Here is a 20,874-nt window from a genome sequence, read left to right on the forward strand (position 1 = left end):
GACCCAAATTGCTCTATTTTAGGTCGTGGTCGAATTGGTTCCCAATAATCTCTATAAGTATAATTCTGTAAAAGGTGATGGTCGAATTGGCTCCCGCATGAGCAGGTAGGTAAAAAGGATTAAGCCAAATATATGTTAATATTTTAGATTTAAAGCTAGTAGAAATGTTTAAATCATTATTTTCTTGGCACAAAATCCAACAACAAATTTCATTTATTCATGGCTAACTGGTTATTTAAAAAAAAGGAGAATGTATTTTTTTAAGCCCAATGCTCTCCTGTAAATTTCGTAAAATGTTTCGTCAAGTAATAACGTTGCGTTCGTTAATATGTCTATTAATACTATTAAAGCATCAAAATAGAGACAAATTACAAATATAATTTTAACATTTTTCGACATAGTACCCATTAAGTTCTATGCGCCTTCTCCATCGTTTTGGAAGTACTTGAATACTCGAAGAAATATTTATCCACAGTCTTTAAATTGTTAAAATACGATTTGTTTTTGAACGTTTTGGAACTTTTGGAACTAAATTTGTTCATACACTTACAAACGCCATTTCTGTTATCATTATACTTTAATCTGTTTATCTGACCTACCTGACCGACGGGAACCAATTCGACCATCCCCGGGAACCAATTCGACTATAATTAGAGAGGATTACAGAATTTGGGAACCAATTCGATTCGTCCCCTATTTTGAGCTGGGCAATCTCTGGTTCCCCGTTGACCCCAACTTTTCGTTACACCTTGTATATTTTTATGTAGTAGGTGTGTATTTAAAACAAAATTAAACGCTACCATTGGGTGTAAACAGTTTCGTGTCAAAAAAGTTAATGTGTAATAGTTTGAACCCTCCACGTTCCACATTGTAGTTTTTCACGCAATAAAACGATTTACGAAGGTTAAGTTATATCAGTCACAAATACGAATGAGAAGCAGTTATTTATAACGATAATAGAAAAAGAAAACAAAAAACAACTTGAGTGAGTAAAAACTCAAAAAACATCGACCAGGGTTGGTATAATAAATACATAATACAGGCTATTTCATATAATTGTACATATGAGACCTACTGCGCTTGTAAAATGCATCAACAATAAATGCTCCAATACGAACTCGATCACAAATTTCGAAAAATTGTCTTCTCTAGTTTGTTCACCCCTTAAAAAATAATGTCATTAGCTAATAGTTACTGATTCAGATAGACTGGAATCATATTCATTTCGACAGTGGAAATAGGACAATATGGGTCGGCTTATAGAAGCGTCATTAATTTAATCCGCAATTAAATATACGATTAACTGAATCACGTGACCAAAATTCTATTCGCGTTGTTAACTTTCAACTTGAGCTCATAAACCGGCTCTACACTTATTATTTTAAATTAAAATCATTTAGAAATTTTAAAAAATTTTGAATCGTTGGAAACTAAATATAGGTGTACAATATATAATACAATAATATAATACGGTAGTTTATTAAATATGTAAGGAAAAGTTGTTCATTATCTGTGAGTGATGTGTTTCAGGAAGGAATCACGAGCAGATAAAGCCAACTTTTCTTTACGTGTATAATACAACGTTTTCTCTTAAGGTATAACTCAGTCAACGATATTTGAGGGATATGGTTTTGGTGTTCTAAGTACTGCATAGCACCCCTGCCACAAGACTCATCAAGGCGAGTGCCAACCAGATTTTCTTCCGAAATGGTCCGTACTCAACATTTTTAAATTAAATTGTATAAACAGTTTATATGTGTCCTGAATAAAAAATATATAATTAGTTATCTTTATTAAACATTTTATGTTGACTTTAGTTAAACTGGACAAATTTTATTGTTCAGTGATGGCACCGCTGACACAAAAATTGCATTAACTCAGAATACGGACCTGTAAATATTCTGGTAGCGGTCGAGTAGGTAAACAAACTTTACAGCGTCCCACTCTCAGGCCGTCGTAAAAGATTACCACTGATTATGGGTTACTCGGGTTGTATCCTGCAAATATCTTTGAACGGACTTCACATTGAGAAATTTTTGTTAAATTTTTTCACCGTTAGAATAAAAAATCTCAAAATGGCCACTTTATTCTATGAAGTAAGATAATAGTTATTTATGTATCAAGGGAATAAACCGCCATGTTAATCCCGCGGCTGTAGTGCTCGCTCCCTGCGGTCCCTCTGTCATCTTCAGCTAAGGGACTAACGAAGCTTTATTCGCAAGATGTATACAAAGCTATCTTCCCAAGCGGATAATTCTAAAAGAATTATCACACACGATAATTATACGATCGTGGGTGTAACCAGTACTAGTGCAACCAGCGGTGTTGTAATCGACGGCACCAAATCAAATAATGAATTTGTTGTTAGTGTTAATATAAACCTCAATATTAATAAATAAAGAAACTTCAATGTTAATAAAGAAATTCGAATTCCCTAGGGAATAAAGTACCTTATTTTTAATCAAAAACGAGGGAATAAACCTTCACTTTACTCCCGCTTGGGAAGAAAAAAATAACTAAATCAAAAAATGTACCATAGTAACCACTTGTACAATAAAGGTGTACTACCTCTACTCGTATTTATGGAATAAGCAACAACATATTAATACCTATACGAGAAAATGGGTTACAAACTCTTTCCCTCTTTGCTGGCAAAGCATTAAAAAGATCGAGTGGTGCTTTAATTATATTATTGTGGCGTCTCTTTAATATAATAAAATGTTGGGTTTCGTTATGCATGCAACAACATTCTTGTAGTTTCTCAACTTGCTCATGGATTATATTTGCACAATGTACTAAATATATATACAGGATGTTAGAGGATGACATTTTAGGTATACAGTGAATACCAGTTATAAAGAACTCGGCACTTCACAAACGCTCAAATCATATTACAGTATCAAATTGATTCAGTTTTAACAAACAAACGAACCTCGGTAACAACGAACGATTGCTTTTAACCTCCAATATTTAGTCAAAAATGTACGATCATGCACTTTTGATACGTTCTAGGAAACATTAAGGCCCGATTGAACATTGCGCGTTTAAGCTTTGGTTCACGGGAGTTACAGTTCAGTAAAGTACTCACTTAAACCACGGTTCAATTGTACAAATGCTAGTCAATTTTCACTCCCGTAAACTGAGAATGATGAAAATTAAGCTAATATTCCCAAGTTGACATAAAAAATTGTCTCTGTCTGCGTTGACAATTACTGTAATTTTGAAGTCGTGTCGAAAATTCACACAGGATTCACTGAACATTCATCGAAAAAAAAAACTTTTCTATTTCTAAAAATTTTAGCTTGAATTCTACCTGCCGACATTATTTTAATATAAGTGCAGTCCTACGCTTCAATGCATTATGGAAATCGAGCGATGTTGTAAAATTCTCTGCTATTGCTTTGTATATCTTTATTTGTGATTGGTAACTTAATAAAAAGGGTTTCTAATCTAACAATAGCCTTAATGCTAACCCTATACACAATTCTAGAAGCAATAGCAGTGTCAATTTCAGAAAAATCTGCAATAACTTGCAAAAACTAGCCTGTGGCGTAAAATCTCAATGTTACGAACAACATAAGTACTGCCGAAAACAAAAATTAACCACAAATTAAATTAATGGAAATCTCACAAACAGTTTTAGTTTTTGATAAAAATAGAACGTACCTTTGAGTTGGATGTACAATTTCTTCTGAAATGCGATCCAACATAAAATGTACTCTATTTATCGATAAACAGAATCCTTTAATAAATTCTTTATTAGTCCATTTGGTGAAATGATTTACTCGAAGTCGAAATACTTTTCGGGCTCTTATAGTACATAATGTTTAATAGTTCTACTATGTCTTTATCGTCTGTCAAAACACCAACTAATAATTGTTCCATTTTTATTTAAAACCGAAGTTGCGAGTATATTGACAGGATTAATTAACTTGAGCTAAGCTTAACGTCCAAATGTCACCCCTCAAATAATTTTGTATTTGAACTAGGCTTAGTTGATAAGTGTCATTTGCACAATCAGAAAAGAGTAAGTTTTTGAGTTTAGTTCAAGGTGAGCGTAGGCTTAAGCGCGCAATGTACATTTGCGCCTTAACATTTCCGATACTTCATCAACATTCCGACAGGCACATGCGACACACAAAGCAATCAAAAATCTTTACATTTGACCATAAAATAAAAAAATATTGATTTGTTGGTGAACTATTAAATGTAGATACGTATAGAGGGTGATTCAAAAGTACCGCAAAATCTTTAAGGTGCTGATAAAAGACATCAAACTGAATTAAAAATTTCTATTACAAAAAATTGTTTGAGCCTTCTTTCACGAGATATAGTTTTTCAAAGTTAAATGTTTAAATTAAGTTTTTAGTGCTTCAGATAATATTTTTAAAAGCTTTAAAAAAACTTTTTAAAAGCTTTTATTTAACTTGCTTTATTGTCTGTCTGTTTAATATTTTCCGAGCCAAATTTTAGAGGGTTCCTGTTGTTTAAATGAATTGAAATTTGACATACTTACGTAATCTGCGCAATGCAATCTTATATAATTAGTTGCCTCCTAAAAGGGTTCAATGAAGTTCTAAAGTTTGAGATTACGTTTACAAAGAGGTTTTCGATTTATAACCAACATACTCGTTGTGTTGGTTGCTCACAACATACCGTTAAAAAAGAGAACTCTGTGGATTTTTCAGAAATTTAATGAAATAAATATAATTTTTGTCCAAATTGTAATCAAGTCTGCACTACATTAAATTGTTCTTCGCATGAAGTCTTTATTAAACGTGAGATAACATGGGGCAATTATTGCTTTCCCTTCACATTATACTGGATTCTGTATAAGTTAAACCCATGCATAGTATTATGTGGGTGGATTTTAATGTTTTAGTAACACTGTAATCAAAAATTAAGTTTTTATCATTTTTAACCAATTTCAAATTCTAACAAAAAACACTATAACCACGAAAAAGCGCATACACAACGCCAAAGCTATTTATTACCACAACTTTTAAAATGATTTCTTTAATGTAATAAACTAACAAGCAAAATTTGTAAATAAAAAATATATAATCAAGATTTTTAAAAAAAGTTTTATTTAAAAAATGCATTAAAAAATAAAAAATAGTGTTTTTCAATCACAAAAGAATATTTTTTCTTACAGGTTAAAATTCTAAAATTTATAAAAGCTTTGGGAGTTATATACTACGGCATTACAGAATTACTTGGTTCAGTTGACAACTCCTAAAAGCTTTTATAAATTTTAGAATTGTAACCTGTATGAAAAAATATTCTCCTGTGACTGAAAAACATTATTTTTGACGTTTTAGTGCATTTTTTAAATAAAAGCTTTTTTTAATTATATATTTTTATATTATTAATATTTAATATTTATAATTATAATTATATATTTATATTATATTATTAATTATTTTATTTTTATATATTTTTTAACTTTAGTCAGCGGAAACGACAGCTGTTAAAAAATCAACATTTAATGTCTTATGATGTACAAAACAATTTAAAAACTATCAAATTTGACAATAAATAAATTTAACGTCATAGGAAACAAAAAAGCAAAAATCGATACCGTTGCTAAAAAAAACAAATTAAAAAATATCAAAATTACGTTGATTCAAAAAAATCTGACTTCATTTTTATGCTTAGCTCTTTTATCACCATACGGGAGTTTGTTCGTCATTTTTTAACCAGCCTGTACATATATGTACGTATATCCCATTTCAGTTCATCGTAGAATTGCAACAGCACATTAAAATTTTTTGGAGTAAAAAATAAAGCACACATTGAGAGTTTCTGTATAAGAAAAGAAATTTGTGTTAAACTACATCCCAGCGACGTGTGTCGGTACACAAAGTGCTCAAAGTGTTTTGAGCTAAGAAAACCCACCAGAAACTCAATTTGTGCTGCATTTATTTATTTAAAAATGCGCTGTTGCAAAATTCTACTACAAACTGAAATGAGATATCCAGTACATTTACCATAGTTTTGCAAAAATTGTTTAAAATGCCGAGCCACACGCAAACCGTCGTGGACTGACCCATACTTTATTTCGTGTACTCATTCCAAGCATTAAAATACATTTTAGTTGATAATTACTCCAGAAAGACGACGTTCGCTTAGAAAGAACGATTTGTTATAACGAGTTCCATTGCACAGAAATTTTACTTGATCGATTTGTTTTGCAATCAACCTTCAAAATTTTGCTAACCCATTCCCAAACACATTGTATATTTGTCAAAATGGCTAAAGATTAAGAAACTAAACTGACATCTTAAATGGCAGCTGACATATAGACACTAACATCGCTACAGATCGTCGCTTCTGTCTTGTAAACTGCCAACTTGTCACTTTTGTGGTATTAATATATTTTTTTTCAACTGTCATTTATTACAACTATCCAGTACAAAAATGGTAAGCACAGTTTGTTTACCAAACAGAAATTTTGTGTAATTAAGACACACAATACAAAATATAGTCTCGTCACATCGATGAAATTAACACCAAGTAATGTGAAACACCAACATACCATGTATAACTTTTAATTCAACGTTCCCATAACTGCAACAATAATAAAAGTGAAAAAATGATACATAGATATTTAATCAAGCAAGCATCAGTGGAAGAGTTCATCGGATTTTGGAATAACAAAAATTAAACCACAGAAAGAATCAAACTAGAAAAATCGTTCTCAAATGCAAACGCAGTTTTGAAATAATTGTTGTTGCTTTAGTATATGAGCCTTACCGACTTCGGATACCCTTGCCACGTCTTTGATCTGTGCTGCAGCATTGACCGTCGTGAGAAGTCCGGCGGGTGGTAACGACGGAGATCCGATAACTTCTTGTTGCTGATACCTTTGCCTTGCCACGGCGATCCCAACAGGTATGTTTCCAACTGAAAAATCTTTAAAAATATAAGTTACTTAATAAACGAATTTGTCTAAGAAAGCGATTAATAATCGATACTATTTAAAGCAAGAATGAACGAGTAACTACTGCCTTTAATAGTTGAGATTATTAACTGTCAGAAAACTATTTTATACTGATGACAAAGTTGGAATTTAATACCAAATCAAAACCAATTTCATCGCAGCATCTTTATTACTTCAATTTCAACTTTGACAGCTGTCTTCACTTTAGATATCGTGCACTAAATGCGTGAAAAACGGTAAAAATTCGCTAATAACCAATTGCTGGTGATTCAAAAGTGGTGTAGGACATATTTTTTCATTTTTTTTTAAGTTCCGGTTGTTTTCTCTATATCAGGTCCAAAAACGGGTCGCCAGGAGCCACAATAACCGTCTTCGACCTCATATGGTGTAATTTTTGTATACATGCGACTTGGAAGAAGTATGTGATAATTATTGTAAGGCGTTTTTTATTTGAAATGTCAAAATTTTATATGCGAATGTCATTCACCGCTCATATAACAAACTAGGTATATGAAAGACCAATAACTCAGTTACTTAGTGTTTCACACAATATTTTATACAGGGTGTATCACAAATACGTGTGTTAATTTTACCATGTAATAAAACTCATCAAGGTCAACTCCTATACAGCATTTTGCAAAATTCTTATTTATTATTTCCACATTTTCAGTCTTTCTTTTGTGCAAAGGAGCCAGTCAATGTTTAATAATTAGTTTGTATTGTTTTTTGTATCTATAGCAACAACTTTCATTGTTGTATTACTTTGTTTAAAATTTATGGTTTTTTATTGGTAATCTACTTTACTTATTTAAAAAACGCTGCAGCGTCTAGAAATCCAGCTTTCAAAAACTCGTGTTTTTTTTTTTAAAAACCCATGGCAACATCAATAGCCCAAGAAACGTGAAGTATAAATGGCATCTCTTAATAGCTTTGTTCGCGGTAGCGATCCTGAACCACTTCAGGCATCAATCGCATGCGCAGTTCATCTGAGAGCGTTCGCGGTGAAAAAAATCCCGAACTTTTAGTAACAGTCCGGCGTTCGCGGTAAAGAATCTTTTGTTCCGGATCATGGCGAAAGCAGTTTTGTTTCTGTTACTCTCGTATCTCGGGAGCTTTTGGAGGTTGAAGGTTACCGGTATTTATTTAATACCTTACTAAATTAAAATTATTTGTAAAATAACTAACGTTTTATAATTTGAAAATGGGTTGTTTTCTACAATTTATACCTTATCGTGTGAAAGTTTTTCGGATAACTCATTCTTAACTTTTGGATAATTTTTAATGGCTTGTTAGTTCTTTAAACATTTACTGTGTACTTGATAACGATAAATTATCGTTCGCGGTAGACGAAAATCCGTAACTGATTCTGAACCGCACATGCGCTTTAAATAAATCCTGGAGTAGTTCAGGATTAGTTCTGAAAATCGTCCGCGAACAAAGCTAATGATTACAAAAAAATTCGGTTAAAAATTGTGTAAAAGAAAACTGACCTGTTTGGGCATTTTTGTCAAAACAAACTGTTTTTGGTTCAAGTTAGATTACTCAAAAATTTTGCGGCTCACTGTATACGTGTCCAAGAAAATAACATGAATACGAGTAGATCTGAAACAAAGGCCGTTTCTTCATTTCGTTATACTGGACTTATATTGACAATAATTTAGCATTTTCTTTCATGGCCAGAGTGCAATCATAAAAATAAAAAACAGAATATTCAACCTGCGACCAAAACCAAATTTATACTCGTTGCAATATTTAACAACAGTTTGAACTGTTTGTCGTTACCCAAAATGTATACATTTAGACAAGCTTTTTTATGAATCTGGAGGCTCATTAGAAACCCTCGTGAGCTAGGTAGATACTGTTAGAATAGTTCCCAGGGTTGGAGTCTGGAGTCTTGGATCAATCTTTTAACACCGGTGATACGGCACTTAGGATTATCGCAAATGTTTAGACCAAGAGACAGCCCGGAACGACTTGCTCGGGATACGAAGTACCAAGGGGGCAGAGGGACGGTATCCCAGATAGCGAGAGAAAAATCAGCCGGGGGATATATTGAATTAGGCCGTGTAACTGTACACATGTGTCCAATACTAAATTAAATAAACATTGGTCTGAGCGTCTTGAATTTTTTTTTCAATAATCTGAATAGCGTTTCTAACATCAGAAGTGGGATTACGATCGTGAAAAAGACCCGGTTATACTTAGTGATAGTGTTTAAACTACGAAAAATTAAGTGTAAGTAAAGTTAAGTGGAATATGGAAGGGACAGAAGAAACAGGGATAACAGTGAACGTCGGTATCGTCGGTCAGAAATCAGAAATACGGATCGTCTACGAAGTCGGTCCACAAGTAGCGAGGATCAACGTCGGTACCGTAGGTCGATGTCACGGGCATCGAGATCACGTGGGGAAACTCCAGGGCGCCGACGAGGACCCCGTGGAAGCGAAGTGACCGAGCTGAGTGCGGCACTTTTACAAGGGATGGGACAGTTGGTGCAGGCGGCTACGAAAGGTAAAGTGACGAATGACGCTACCCGCCAACTGGTAAGTATTCCACCTATTGCAAATAATGTAATTGCGGAATTTAACCCGCTGACCGATAATATAATACAATGGATTAATGCGGTCGATGAATTTGCGTCCATGTACAATTGGGATGACAGGACAACCAGCTACCTGGCTCTGCAGAAGCTGAGAGGTCCTGCCGAGGTATGGTACAGAGGCCTGCCCACCCGGTTATTTACATGGACGGAATGGCGAGATATGCTATCAAATAATTTCAGAGTAAAGCGCGATTTACATTCGACTCTAAAAAAAATGATGGCATGCGAAGCAAAAGACGAATCACGGCTGTACGAATACGTTTTCGAGAAGCTTGCACTTATACACGCTACTAACTTACCGATGACAGATGAAGATCGTGTAAATTTAATAATGGGTGGAGTGCGTGATAAAAATATAAAATTTGCGGTGGAGACGGCGGGCATAAAAGACCCAGCTGAGTTGGCTAATCATTTTAAAACTCTCACGAAATACAAAACAAGTGGCAATTCCTCTAATTCTGAAAGAGCTCATTATTCAAGTATTTGTTTTAAGTGTCGAAAATCGGGCCATAAGGCAAAAGATTGTTGGGCTAAAAAAAACGAACATCTGGGCAATGACACCGGACACCCCACTCGACACACGAAACAGCGCGCCCTTGAATATAATGTAAATTATATCAGTCCAACCGAAAATAATTTTACATCTTCATGACTAAATGCAAAATTCTTTAAAAATATACTAATTAACAATGTCCCAATTAAATGTTTTATTGATTTTGGTAGTGAATGCTCACTAATATCTGAATTTGCTGTCCGGACTTTAGCATTGGTGCCTGAAAGTTTGTCGGGAGCTTTGTTGCTTACCACACTATCTGACACAAAAGTTGTTGTTACTTCTAGCGTTCAGGTTACAGTCACAATTGATCAAATAAAAAAAACTTTGAATTTGTTAATAGTCTCTCAGTGCGTGATGAACGTTGAAGTCTTAATCGGACAAGACTTTACCGAGCAGGCGGACGTGAATTACATCAAGGCTGGTAGTTCGTTGCGCTTTTTCCCTTCAAAACAAATACACACAATATCGCACTCGGTGGTCAACGTAGGCGTCACCGAAAATGAAACAGTGCAACAACTGGTAACACTATTAAATACATATTCTGCTTGCATTGCAAGGAATATGTCGGAGGTCGGAAATATCTCAATTTCGCAAATGAAAATATTACTGACCACAGAAAAACCCATTTTTCAACGACCTCGCCGATTGGCGGATGCAGAAAGGGCAGAGGTTCGTAAAATCGTTGATGAACTAATGAAACAAGGTATAATACGGGAATCTAATTCACCGTATGCAAGCCCTGTTGTTCTAGTTACAAAAAAGGGAGGTGAAAAACGCCTGTGTGTTGATTACCGAGCCCTCAATAAAATAACCGTGAAGGACCGTTACCCACTGCCACTCATTGAGGATTGTTTGCGTCGCCTTTCCGGATATAAATATTTTACAAGTTTAGATCTCATCGCAGGCTATTATCAGATTCAAATGTCTCCAGAATCAATTCAGTACACATCTTTTATCACTCAGGATGGGCAATATGAGTTCCTACGAATGCCATTCGGGCTGTGCAATGCACCGGCAGTTTTTCAGCGTGTGATTAACACTGTCCTCGGACAATTACGTTTTACAAAAGTTTTAGTCTATCTGGACGATATATTAATTCCAGCAAAAAGTGTCGAAGAATCTTTTTGTGTGTTAAAAGAAGTTTTCAATTTATTAAAACATAACGGACTCACATTAAAATTATCAAAATGCAATTTCTTACAAACAGAGATAGATTATTTAGGATACAAAATTAGCGCCAACGGCATTGAGCCAAGCTGTCATAAAATCCAAGCAGTTGAAAAATTTCCGGAACCATCGAATGTCCACTCAATCAGACAATTTCTTGGACTGACAGGGTATTTTAGAAAATTTATTAAAGATTATGCAATAAAATCAAAACCATTAACCGCTTTATTAACCAAAAATGCCGACTGGGAGTGGGGTAGAAAACAACTTGATTCATTTACTGAATTAAAACAATGTTTAACTTCTCGCCCTATTCTAGCAATTTTCGATCCTAGTCTTGAAATTCGACTCTATACAGACGCGTGCCGAATCGGGGTGGCTGGTATTTTAATTCAAGTGAAAGAAAAGAAAGAACAAGTTGTCGCATATTTTAGCAGGTGTACAACCCCTGCTGAACAAAATTATCACTCTTTCGAATTGGAGGCATTAGCTGTTGTTGCATCCGTCAAACGCTTTAAACAATACTTATTGGGACGCCATTTTACAATTTTTACGGATTGTGCCGCGGTACGCGGAACGTTCGAGAAAAACGAAATAAACCAAAGGGTCGCAAGATGGGTCATTGAACTGTCGCAATATATTTTCGAAATCAAACATAAAAGCGGACAACAAATGCGCCACGTCGATGCGTTAAGTAGACATTTACCGGGTAGCCAGCTGGCAGTCCATGCGTTGAAGATTTCAAATTTTGATTGGCTTCAAACGGCCCAGATTAACGACGCTAATATCGTTCAAATCAAAGAGCAGCTAGAGACGGGTGAACGTACAAATCATCCCGACGTTTTTAACAACTATGCGTTAAAGGGCGGCAAGGTATATCGAATTACAACACACGGTTTACGAATGGTTGTCCCAAAATTTGTTCGATTTCAACTATTAAAAATGGCACATGACGAATCTGGACATTTTGGGCCCGCAAAGACGTATGAATTGCTCGAAAGTCACTACTGGTTCCCTAAAATGCGACACTTTGTTACAAAATATTGCAGAAGCTGTTTAAATTGTTTATATTTTAAAAGTAATTCCGGCAAGAAACCAGGTTTACTACATCCCATTAAAAAAATTCCGGTTCCATTTCATACTGTCCATCTAGATCATTTAGGTCCATTTGTTAATAGTTCGAAGAAAAATGCTTATGTCCTTGTTGCAATTGACGCGTTTACAAAATTTATCTTACTTTACGCGGTTAAAGACACAAAATCTAAAAATGTTATCGCCGCCATCAAAGATTTAATTAAAACTTTCGGGGTACCCCACCGTGTCATAGCTGATCGTGGCACAGCGTTCTCGTCCAAAGAGTTCCAACAATATGTCACAGAAATTGGAAGCAAACTTCACTTAACAGCAGTAGCCGTTCCCCGAGCAAACGGACAAGTTGAACGATACAACAGGACAGTTCTAAATTCATTGGCCACGACGGGAGCTACGCAACAAGACCGACATTGGGACGAGAATTTGCAAAATATTCAACTGGGAATTAACGGTACCATCAACAACGCTATAGGAGTCACACCTAGTGAGGCTTTGATGGGTTACCGAGTAGTTACAAACGGATTGTTAAACTCCGACAACCAAGCAACCAAGGACGTAACTACAATTCGGGAACAAATGGTGGAGAAGATGGAAGAATACCAGGCCTCCCAAAAACAACGATTTGATGCAGCGAGATGTGAGGGCAAGCATTATTCCGTTGGCGACCTAATTCTACTCAAGATAACCAGTAATGCCCCTACCGGAAGCAGCCAGAAATTATTACCCAAGTGGAGAGGACCTTACAGGATTACAAAAATCTTAGGAAATGACCGCTACGAAGTGCAAAACATCCCTGGGTTGAGCCGATCTAGAGGCACGTTTATCAGCGTGGCCGCTTCCGAGAACATGAGGCCTTGGATTCAATTTGGATAGTCAAGTAAGAGGTGAGACGCTAATTGCAAAATACTGCGGGTCGCACATAGACCTGTGTCTTTATTTTGCTTTGATTAGTTAAAATGGTGGAGCACTGCGGGAGTGGGTAAACGTAATAACTCCTGTGTCTTTGCTCTATCCATAAAGGTTTATCACAATTCAGAAATTAGAAATTCTAGCTCCTGTGTCTTTGCTTCAGCATTGCGGGAGGTTAAACAGAAGTACCATTCCTGTGTCTTTGCTGATATGCATTGCGGGAGGCTAAATAAAAATACTACTCCTGTGTCTTTGCTAAAATGCATTGCGGGAGGTGAGATAAGGACACCACTCCTGTGTCTTTGCTGAGATGCACTGCGGGAGCAGCGAGGTTTGTCCAAGTGTTCGGGGCCCCTAAATTAAGTAAGTTGCAATTGCGAATTTAGCGTCTAGTTTTAAGTTGCGGATGCGAATTTAGCGTCTAGTTTTAAGTTGCGGATGCGAATTCAGCGTCTAGTTTTAAGTTGCGTTTGCGAACTGAGCGTCTAGTTTTAAGTTAAGGATGCGAATAAAGCGTTTAGTTTTAAGATGCGGTTGCGGAATTAAGCGTCTTATTTAAATTACGTTCATAAAGATTTAAGGTTTTAAAGTAAGCGTCTATGTTTAAGTTACACCAAAAAAAAAAAAAAAAAAAGTTTCGAATTAAGCGTCTAGTTTTAAGTTGTATTCATTAAAACTTAAGGTTTCAGAGTAAGCGTAATCTTAGCTTGTATCTATTATCGCGTTTAGTTTAAGTCCAAATAAATAATATAATATATAATATATATAATAAAATAAACTAATAATGATAATCCATTCTTAGACCAACAGGCCCTACCGTTCTGGCGTTTATGAGTAACTGTGGATTGCTTCTTAAATTATCTAAATCTTGGTTGAGTTTCAGAGACAAATTGGTTATTAGAGCAAGTGGAGTGAGGACACTCTGGATGTCAGGAAAGGCCGTGTTAGAATAGTTCCCAGGGTTGGAGTCTGGAGTCTTGGATCAATCTTTTAACACCGGTGATACGGCACTTAGGATTATCGCAAATGTTTAGACCAAGAGACAGCCCGGAACGACTTGCTCGGGATACGAAGTACCAAGGGGGCAGAGGGACGGTATCCCAGATAGCGAGAGAAAAATCAGCCGGGGGATATATTGAATTAGGCCGTGTAACTGTACACATGTGTCCAATACTAAATTAAATAAACATTGGTCTGAGCGTCTTGAATTTTTTTTTCAATAATCTGAATAGCGTTTCTAACAATACCTAATAATCAATCAAGATGGGTTAAAATAAGTTTCATCTATTTAACTTTGAAACTGGTTTACAACGTTTACATATGAAAAAATCTACCGCTCTGCTCAACCGAATCCGCTACTAATGAGTTAATACTAGCAGTAGTGAAATTCATAAATTGTCATTTAATTACATTTAAAAGTCCCATCAAAAAGCAACTAAAGTGTATACACAGGCGACTAGATGAAAACCATTTTAACACACGTTGTATTGAATACTCAGTCGACAACTTAATAAAAATCGGTTAGTTTTAATAATCACTCTTATTTTTATCGTACAGTTTTTAGAAATAGCTAAGTACAGTTTATCAAAGATAGTATGAGCCGCGAGATCTAAATGAGGACGGAAATAGGCTTCTATTGCCGATGTGAGAAGAGAAGAATAGGCCGAGGCTGCACATCAACATCTCGTAACTCAAGCTAGAATTTGTTGAGGAGTACTAGAATGCGTCACAATGTATAAATAAAATGTCTAATAAAACAGCTGTATTTAAATAACGGTAAGCACAAGGCAAACAAAACAATTACAGGCAAGTAGGGCATTAAATTCTCAATAATAAAGAACGAGTGAATGCAAAAAAACGTTTACCATTTGCGCCCCATATGTATTTTCCAAAACGCTGCAAATATGGTTAAAGAAATACCACGCGATCATTTGAATTTATAATTAAAGTAGGCGGCTTTGTGTCTTTGTGATAGAAAAACTAGTGGAAACTGTGGAAAAAAATGTAATCAAATTGAATATATTATTGTTCAAAACATTATTATTTAGCTCCTCAGCTTGATTAATTATCGCAATTATCGCAATCGGCGTTTTCATCAAAGTTAAAAAACTAATAAAGCTTACTCTAATTATAAATTAAATTGATCGCATGGTATAAGAAAGTGTATATTGTTGTAAAAAAATTAAATTTCATTTAAAAAAGTCCCCGCGTCCATATTTTTATCTTCAGCCGCTTAGGCTTAAATTACGGCACTCAGGCAAACGAATCCGTCGCTTGAATGGTTTTCAACGTCTTTGAGGCCTAAATCGGTAAATACAGAAATATGGTCCAGACTTTTGTTACAAGCACTTAGTGAACTAGCTGAATTTTAAATCAACTTATGGTTTAACTACACTGAGAACATCCCAAGAGAAACTGTTCAAGCAAGCACGTGAACGCAAATTTTGAAATTGGATTTATAAGAATTTTAATAAACAAATACTTTTTTTACAATTGGATGTTGCTTCTAAAGTGATCAGTTTGTACCTCGTTCAAAGTATTTGTAACCGAGTTTAAACAGGTTAAAAGATCGATTAATTTGTTCTTCTATTAAATAGTATATTAAGTATCAAGAATGGTAAAGAGATTTTACCGATCGAAGACATAATTGTTTAGAGGAGGAGCGTAGCGAGTATTTAGTTCTCCGTAGATAACTTGAAGATAGTCTTCATACCACGTTATGATATGTAATTATCTTCAGTGTATAATGTTTTATGTTCGTACAACTGTGATTACCGATTACTGACTAGTCTTCTACTTTTCTACTTTCTACAAATAATACTGCAAATAGTAGCTCTTTTAAGTAACCTAGACGCAATGCACTAATAATAAGTTTCATGCAAGAAATTATAATCTAGTTGCTTAATAAATATTATAAAGGATAAGTAATAAATAAAATGGAAGAGCCTTGACATTTGTACATGTCGGGAAATAGAAACTATTAACAATCTTTTTGTTTAATGTAAACTACTGCAAATTATTAGTTAATATACATAACAGGAACCAATCAATTACATATTACTTGAATTACGATGCAGTAATTCAAAAGGGTCGGACAATCTTTTAAATGGTGACAGAAAACATTAAAGGAAATACAAATGTGCTTTTAGAATCTTTTTACGGCACATGGTTTTAAAGACATGAACGTTTAAAGATTGCAAATACTGACAACGCTGCATTACACCTTAATGCACCTTGTGGTAGTACGAGAATTTGAAACCATAGACACCCTATTGCGTTTCTTTATTGTCCCTTGTATATCCATAATGACAAGAAATTGGCGCCGATATTACCTCTTCATAAAAAAACAATATTTACCTATGCGTTCTTACGATATTTAGTTATTATTTTCAATAATTATTGTACATTGATGTTTTAACGCCTCTCATTACGAAAACATAACATTACCTTATTAGATTAACAAAAAATGAGAATTAAAGTTGGAACTTCGAAGAAATTTTTTTGAGACTTTTCGAATGCATTTTTAAATGTAACTAAGTTGTTTCTAAAACCTTGCGAGTGCTTTTGAATCATACTGTATGCTTCTTAAAACATTATAAATATAAGAAAATTAAATTATAAATTCAACAGTTAATAACAAAAGCATATTATGATACGAGTTTTATAAGACGCATTTTGTCGCACGAGTAAGTGCGACAAAATGCCTTATAAACGAGATATCATACAATATTTTTTCTACTTCGCACTTTTTGTACCAAAAAATTGATTTCGAAATTTAGCGAATTTTGTGGCAGTTTAGAACATTTGCGTGCAGACAGTCAAATGAAATTAATAACTTGGACCATTCGTACAAATGTATTCTGAAAGTGTCCAAGACGTTTTGCATTGTAGAGCCCTTAACAAATACAGGCTTTTGTGGCAAATACGTGGAATTTGAAGATTGGCCGAAGGATAATAAGATCTCAAATGACTTACTTGCACTGGCTTTTAAAGTTATGTTTGTACATTAATCGAAAGGTGTTCTAAAGGGCCACATATCAGGGCTGGTACAAAAGCCTCTAAAGATTCGTATTTGATTAATTTGATTATATTATGCACTTGAAACAGGTTCCGATTGACACTGACAGTTCTCTCAGATAATTGTCAAAAAACTAGGTTGTCAACATTATCCAACTAAATTACCCTGGTTTTTAGTGTAATTATTGTAGCACTCGGTTGGATATTACGATACGCAAATCGCGTATCATAATGACTTCAATACGAAACCGAAGTAGAAAAATAATATTTTCAATGCATGGGAATTATTTCAGAATTTTTTACTATTACTATCTTAAATATTAAAAGTCCTATTGTGTGACAGCTAAACTTTTGCTAATAAATACATTTATTGAATTTCTTTCTTGGAGCAAACCTGCAAATACAATTTTGCGGTTCTATTGTTTGAAACCGATCACAATACATCAGAATATGAATAAATTGAATTTGAACTTTTTTTCTTGTCCCCGCGGTGTTTTTCAAAACCCAGCACCTTCTTGGTCTGCTTCATTACTACTAGTTGTCTCATTTGAATGTATAATTTGTTGAATCATTGTACCATGCTGCTTTATAAATTGTCTGAAAAGTGCAAAACAACATTGCAAATATTTTTAAAACATTTCTTTATCACTATAAAGCCCGGCTTTTGGTATGTCTCTGTTAGTTGCGTATGATTTAATTAAAAATATATTTAAAAAAGTTGCCTAGTCCTAGCAATTATTATCTATTAATTATTAAAGTTTGCGATCTACATTTCACATAAATGCACAAACGGCATTAATTTATGTCTTGCGACATACTCCTGTGGCCCATTCTGTCATTTTTTACATTTTTTTAAATGAATAATCAAGCCTTTAATTAAAAAAATTTTAATTTGTCAGACTTCCAACTATTTAATAATAATTACTTTTTAATGACTTTCTGTCTTCAGTTTCAAAACAACAAAAAGGCAGACAATAACTTACCGGCACCATTAATGCTCGAATTTGAGACAATGTTTTGTGATCTCTCATTCGTATTTTTCGGCGAGGTCACTTCTAATTTAACCACTGGCGAAACACTAGTTGTTATTTCAGCGACTTGACATGGTGTCGATCCTGGTTCTTTTTTCACATTAACACCAGTCCAGTCTATCGGATTTGTTCGCGAACATCCGTTAACATTTTCCGGAAACTTTTTAACAGGAGAAGCACTTTGACAATCGCATGGTTTCTGGGGTTTTAAACTGCAACACTTTTCATCACACCGCTTTTCTTGCAGCTTCTTTGGACTGATTGGATAATCAGGCTGCTGGATGATGATGTTTGAATTAAAGCCTTTGGTCAGCAATTCCAGTTGCGTCACGGGGACCGGAGAGTATGGAGATCCTGGCGGAGGTGTTGGGGCACCAAATGTATATCCAGCAGTAGAAAACAAAGAATCTAAAATGAAGCGTGGTTAAATAAATTAATTTATTAATGGGGACGATTAATAATCGATATTGTTTAAAACACAAACCAATGATAGCGAGTGACTGCCTTTAAAATTGATGAGTTTATTAATCGCCCATTAAAAACATCTTGGTTACAACATTTTCGTCGACCGCAAACTCTCTCATTTTTGTGACAAGAGTTAAAATTAGTATGTACCAAATGAAAACCAATTTTATTTTTCTCATCACACCATCTTTAACTTCAATTTCAATTTTAGTAGTAATCAGTGACGGGTGATTGAAAAGTTGCATTTTTTAGTGGCGCCTGTGTAAATTGTGTCCAAAAACGAGTCGCCAGAAGGTACCTCAACGTATTGTTTAAGGTGCAATTTATGTATACTTGCTGACTTGTAAGAAGTATATATGATAAAATGTAAAGTGTTTTTTTAACACTCCAAAGAAGAATTACATTTTTAAACGTAAATATCACAAAAAAATGTATACCTTACGTACATTATTTTTCAGACAAAATCATTCATCAATAAACGGTCAACCAAAACATATTTTTAAGAGACTCACCTTGTATAACTGTGCTAGTAGGTTACAATTTAAAATAAATAAATAAGTAAATCCCAAAATCTCCTTCGGTACTTATGTTCATAGGTTTTATTTAATTTTGTTACATTATTCTGAAAATTTAATAAAAACTTGGCGGTTATTTAGCCCGTCAGTCAACGTTATAAATGCTGCAGATCCTTATCACGGATCCGAACTGTAATATTTTTCCATACAGGCTTGTAATAATAATTATCACGCAAATTTAAAATTGATCCAAAATACGAAGCTTCACCTGCAATTCTGCAATAATTGCCACCTTTGAGTTTTATGTAAACGAATACAAACCGGCTAATCAACTCGGGTAATGGATATCTTAACTTTTTCATGCAATAATTAATAATTAGTCACCTTACATCAAAAGAACTATTTAAGGCAACTCTACTTTAATCAAATGATCAAGAGTTATTGCGGCTGCAAGTAATAGGAATAAACAAGGACATGCTAATATATTCATATTAGTATGACGATAAGATAAAATTTTTGACTGCTAAATAAGAGGTACAGGTGAACCCTTGTAATTACCCAGAGGCGAAATTCCACTACTCCTAAATTAACGATATTATCTACAAAATTGTTTCACATGGTACATGATATATCTGCTCAAATGACAGTTCATACAACGTTTAAAATTATGGCTTGAGTCATATTTTATGAAATGCAGGACTCCGCATGTATAATACAAAAGATATTTTTTTCGATTCGATCACAAAAAAAAACCATATTAGTTGTTTCAAACCTATAAAAACGCCAACATCGCATTTTACCGATTTTTTTTTTTAATAAGATTGATAAAATTGTGAAATAGTTATTAATTTCTTATTGAAAGTATAAATTACATTAGTTATTATTTTTGTGACTTCATGAATAATTTATAACAGCTAATTTTGAGATAAAATGCGACGTTGGCGTTTTTATAGTTTTGAAACAGCTAATACCTATATCCCTAAAAAAGTAGTGATAACTTTAGAATACTAATGCAATCTAAACCGGAAGTCTGCTATGATATATTTTATATCGAGTGTCAAAAGTGAGTGATCATTAGCGTACAGTTAGACGAATTAGGAGAAGCCTAGCTTTTAAAACCAAAGCCATTCGGTTAACGTTTTGAAGGACACAAAATGCGAAAGACCGAAGAACTATTAAGAAAAGACGTAGGCAAAAACTATAGCTGAAATATTACAACACAAAATGCATACAAATATAGAGTTAAAACAGCGTTACTTTGCTGAATAGCCAGGTTTGATTCTAAATTAAATATGAGAAAAGAAGCAAAAAAAGAAATTTTCATGAATACTAATGTTGAGCCCATTTAACCTACGCTCCTCAAGGATAATATCTTGCTCGATATGAAATACGTATAGATCTAGTGGAACTTTCCTAGTAGTGGACAGCAATTAACTCTCTTTACACTTAAATTAAGTGATATTAATTAATTACAAAAAATTAACAAGAAGAATATAAGAAAAGAAGGCAACAAAAATAAAATTTCATAAATGTTCATAACTAGTTAACATCGAGTTAATGTTAAGTTTATGTTAAAA

The 20,874-nt window shown here is 34.2% G+C and overlaps 1 protein-coding gene across 5 annotated transcripts in view; it reads right to left on the minus strand.

Annotated features, from left to right (window-relative positions):
• wge (winged eye) overlaps positions 1 to 20,874 on the minus strand; it is a 119,277-nt gene that overhangs the window by 27,153 nt on the left and 71,250 nt on the right. For 3 of the 5 annotated variants that reach the window (XM_008200974.3, XM_008200972.3, XM_962011.4), the window contains exons 4-5: positions 18,270 to 18,725; positions 6,757 to 6,915 (exon numbers count right to left, since the gene is read on the minus strand). In XM_008200974.3, coding sequence (XP_008199196.1) covers positions 6,757 to 6,915; positions 18,270 to 18,725 — 615 coding nt within the window. The remainder of the gene's footprint in view (positions 1 to 6,756; positions 6,916 to 18,269; positions 18,726 to 20,874) is intronic. The other 2 variants (XM_008200973.3, XM_064357642.1) reach the window with 2 other exon arrangements.

This window comes from Tribolium castaneum, chromosome 6 (genome assembly GCF_031307605.1).
Source record: "Tribolium castaneum strain GA2 chromosome 6, icTriCast1.1, whole genome shotgun sequence".
NCBI lineage: Eukaryota > Metazoa > Arthropoda > Insecta > Coleoptera > Tenebrionidae > Tribolium > Tribolium castaneum.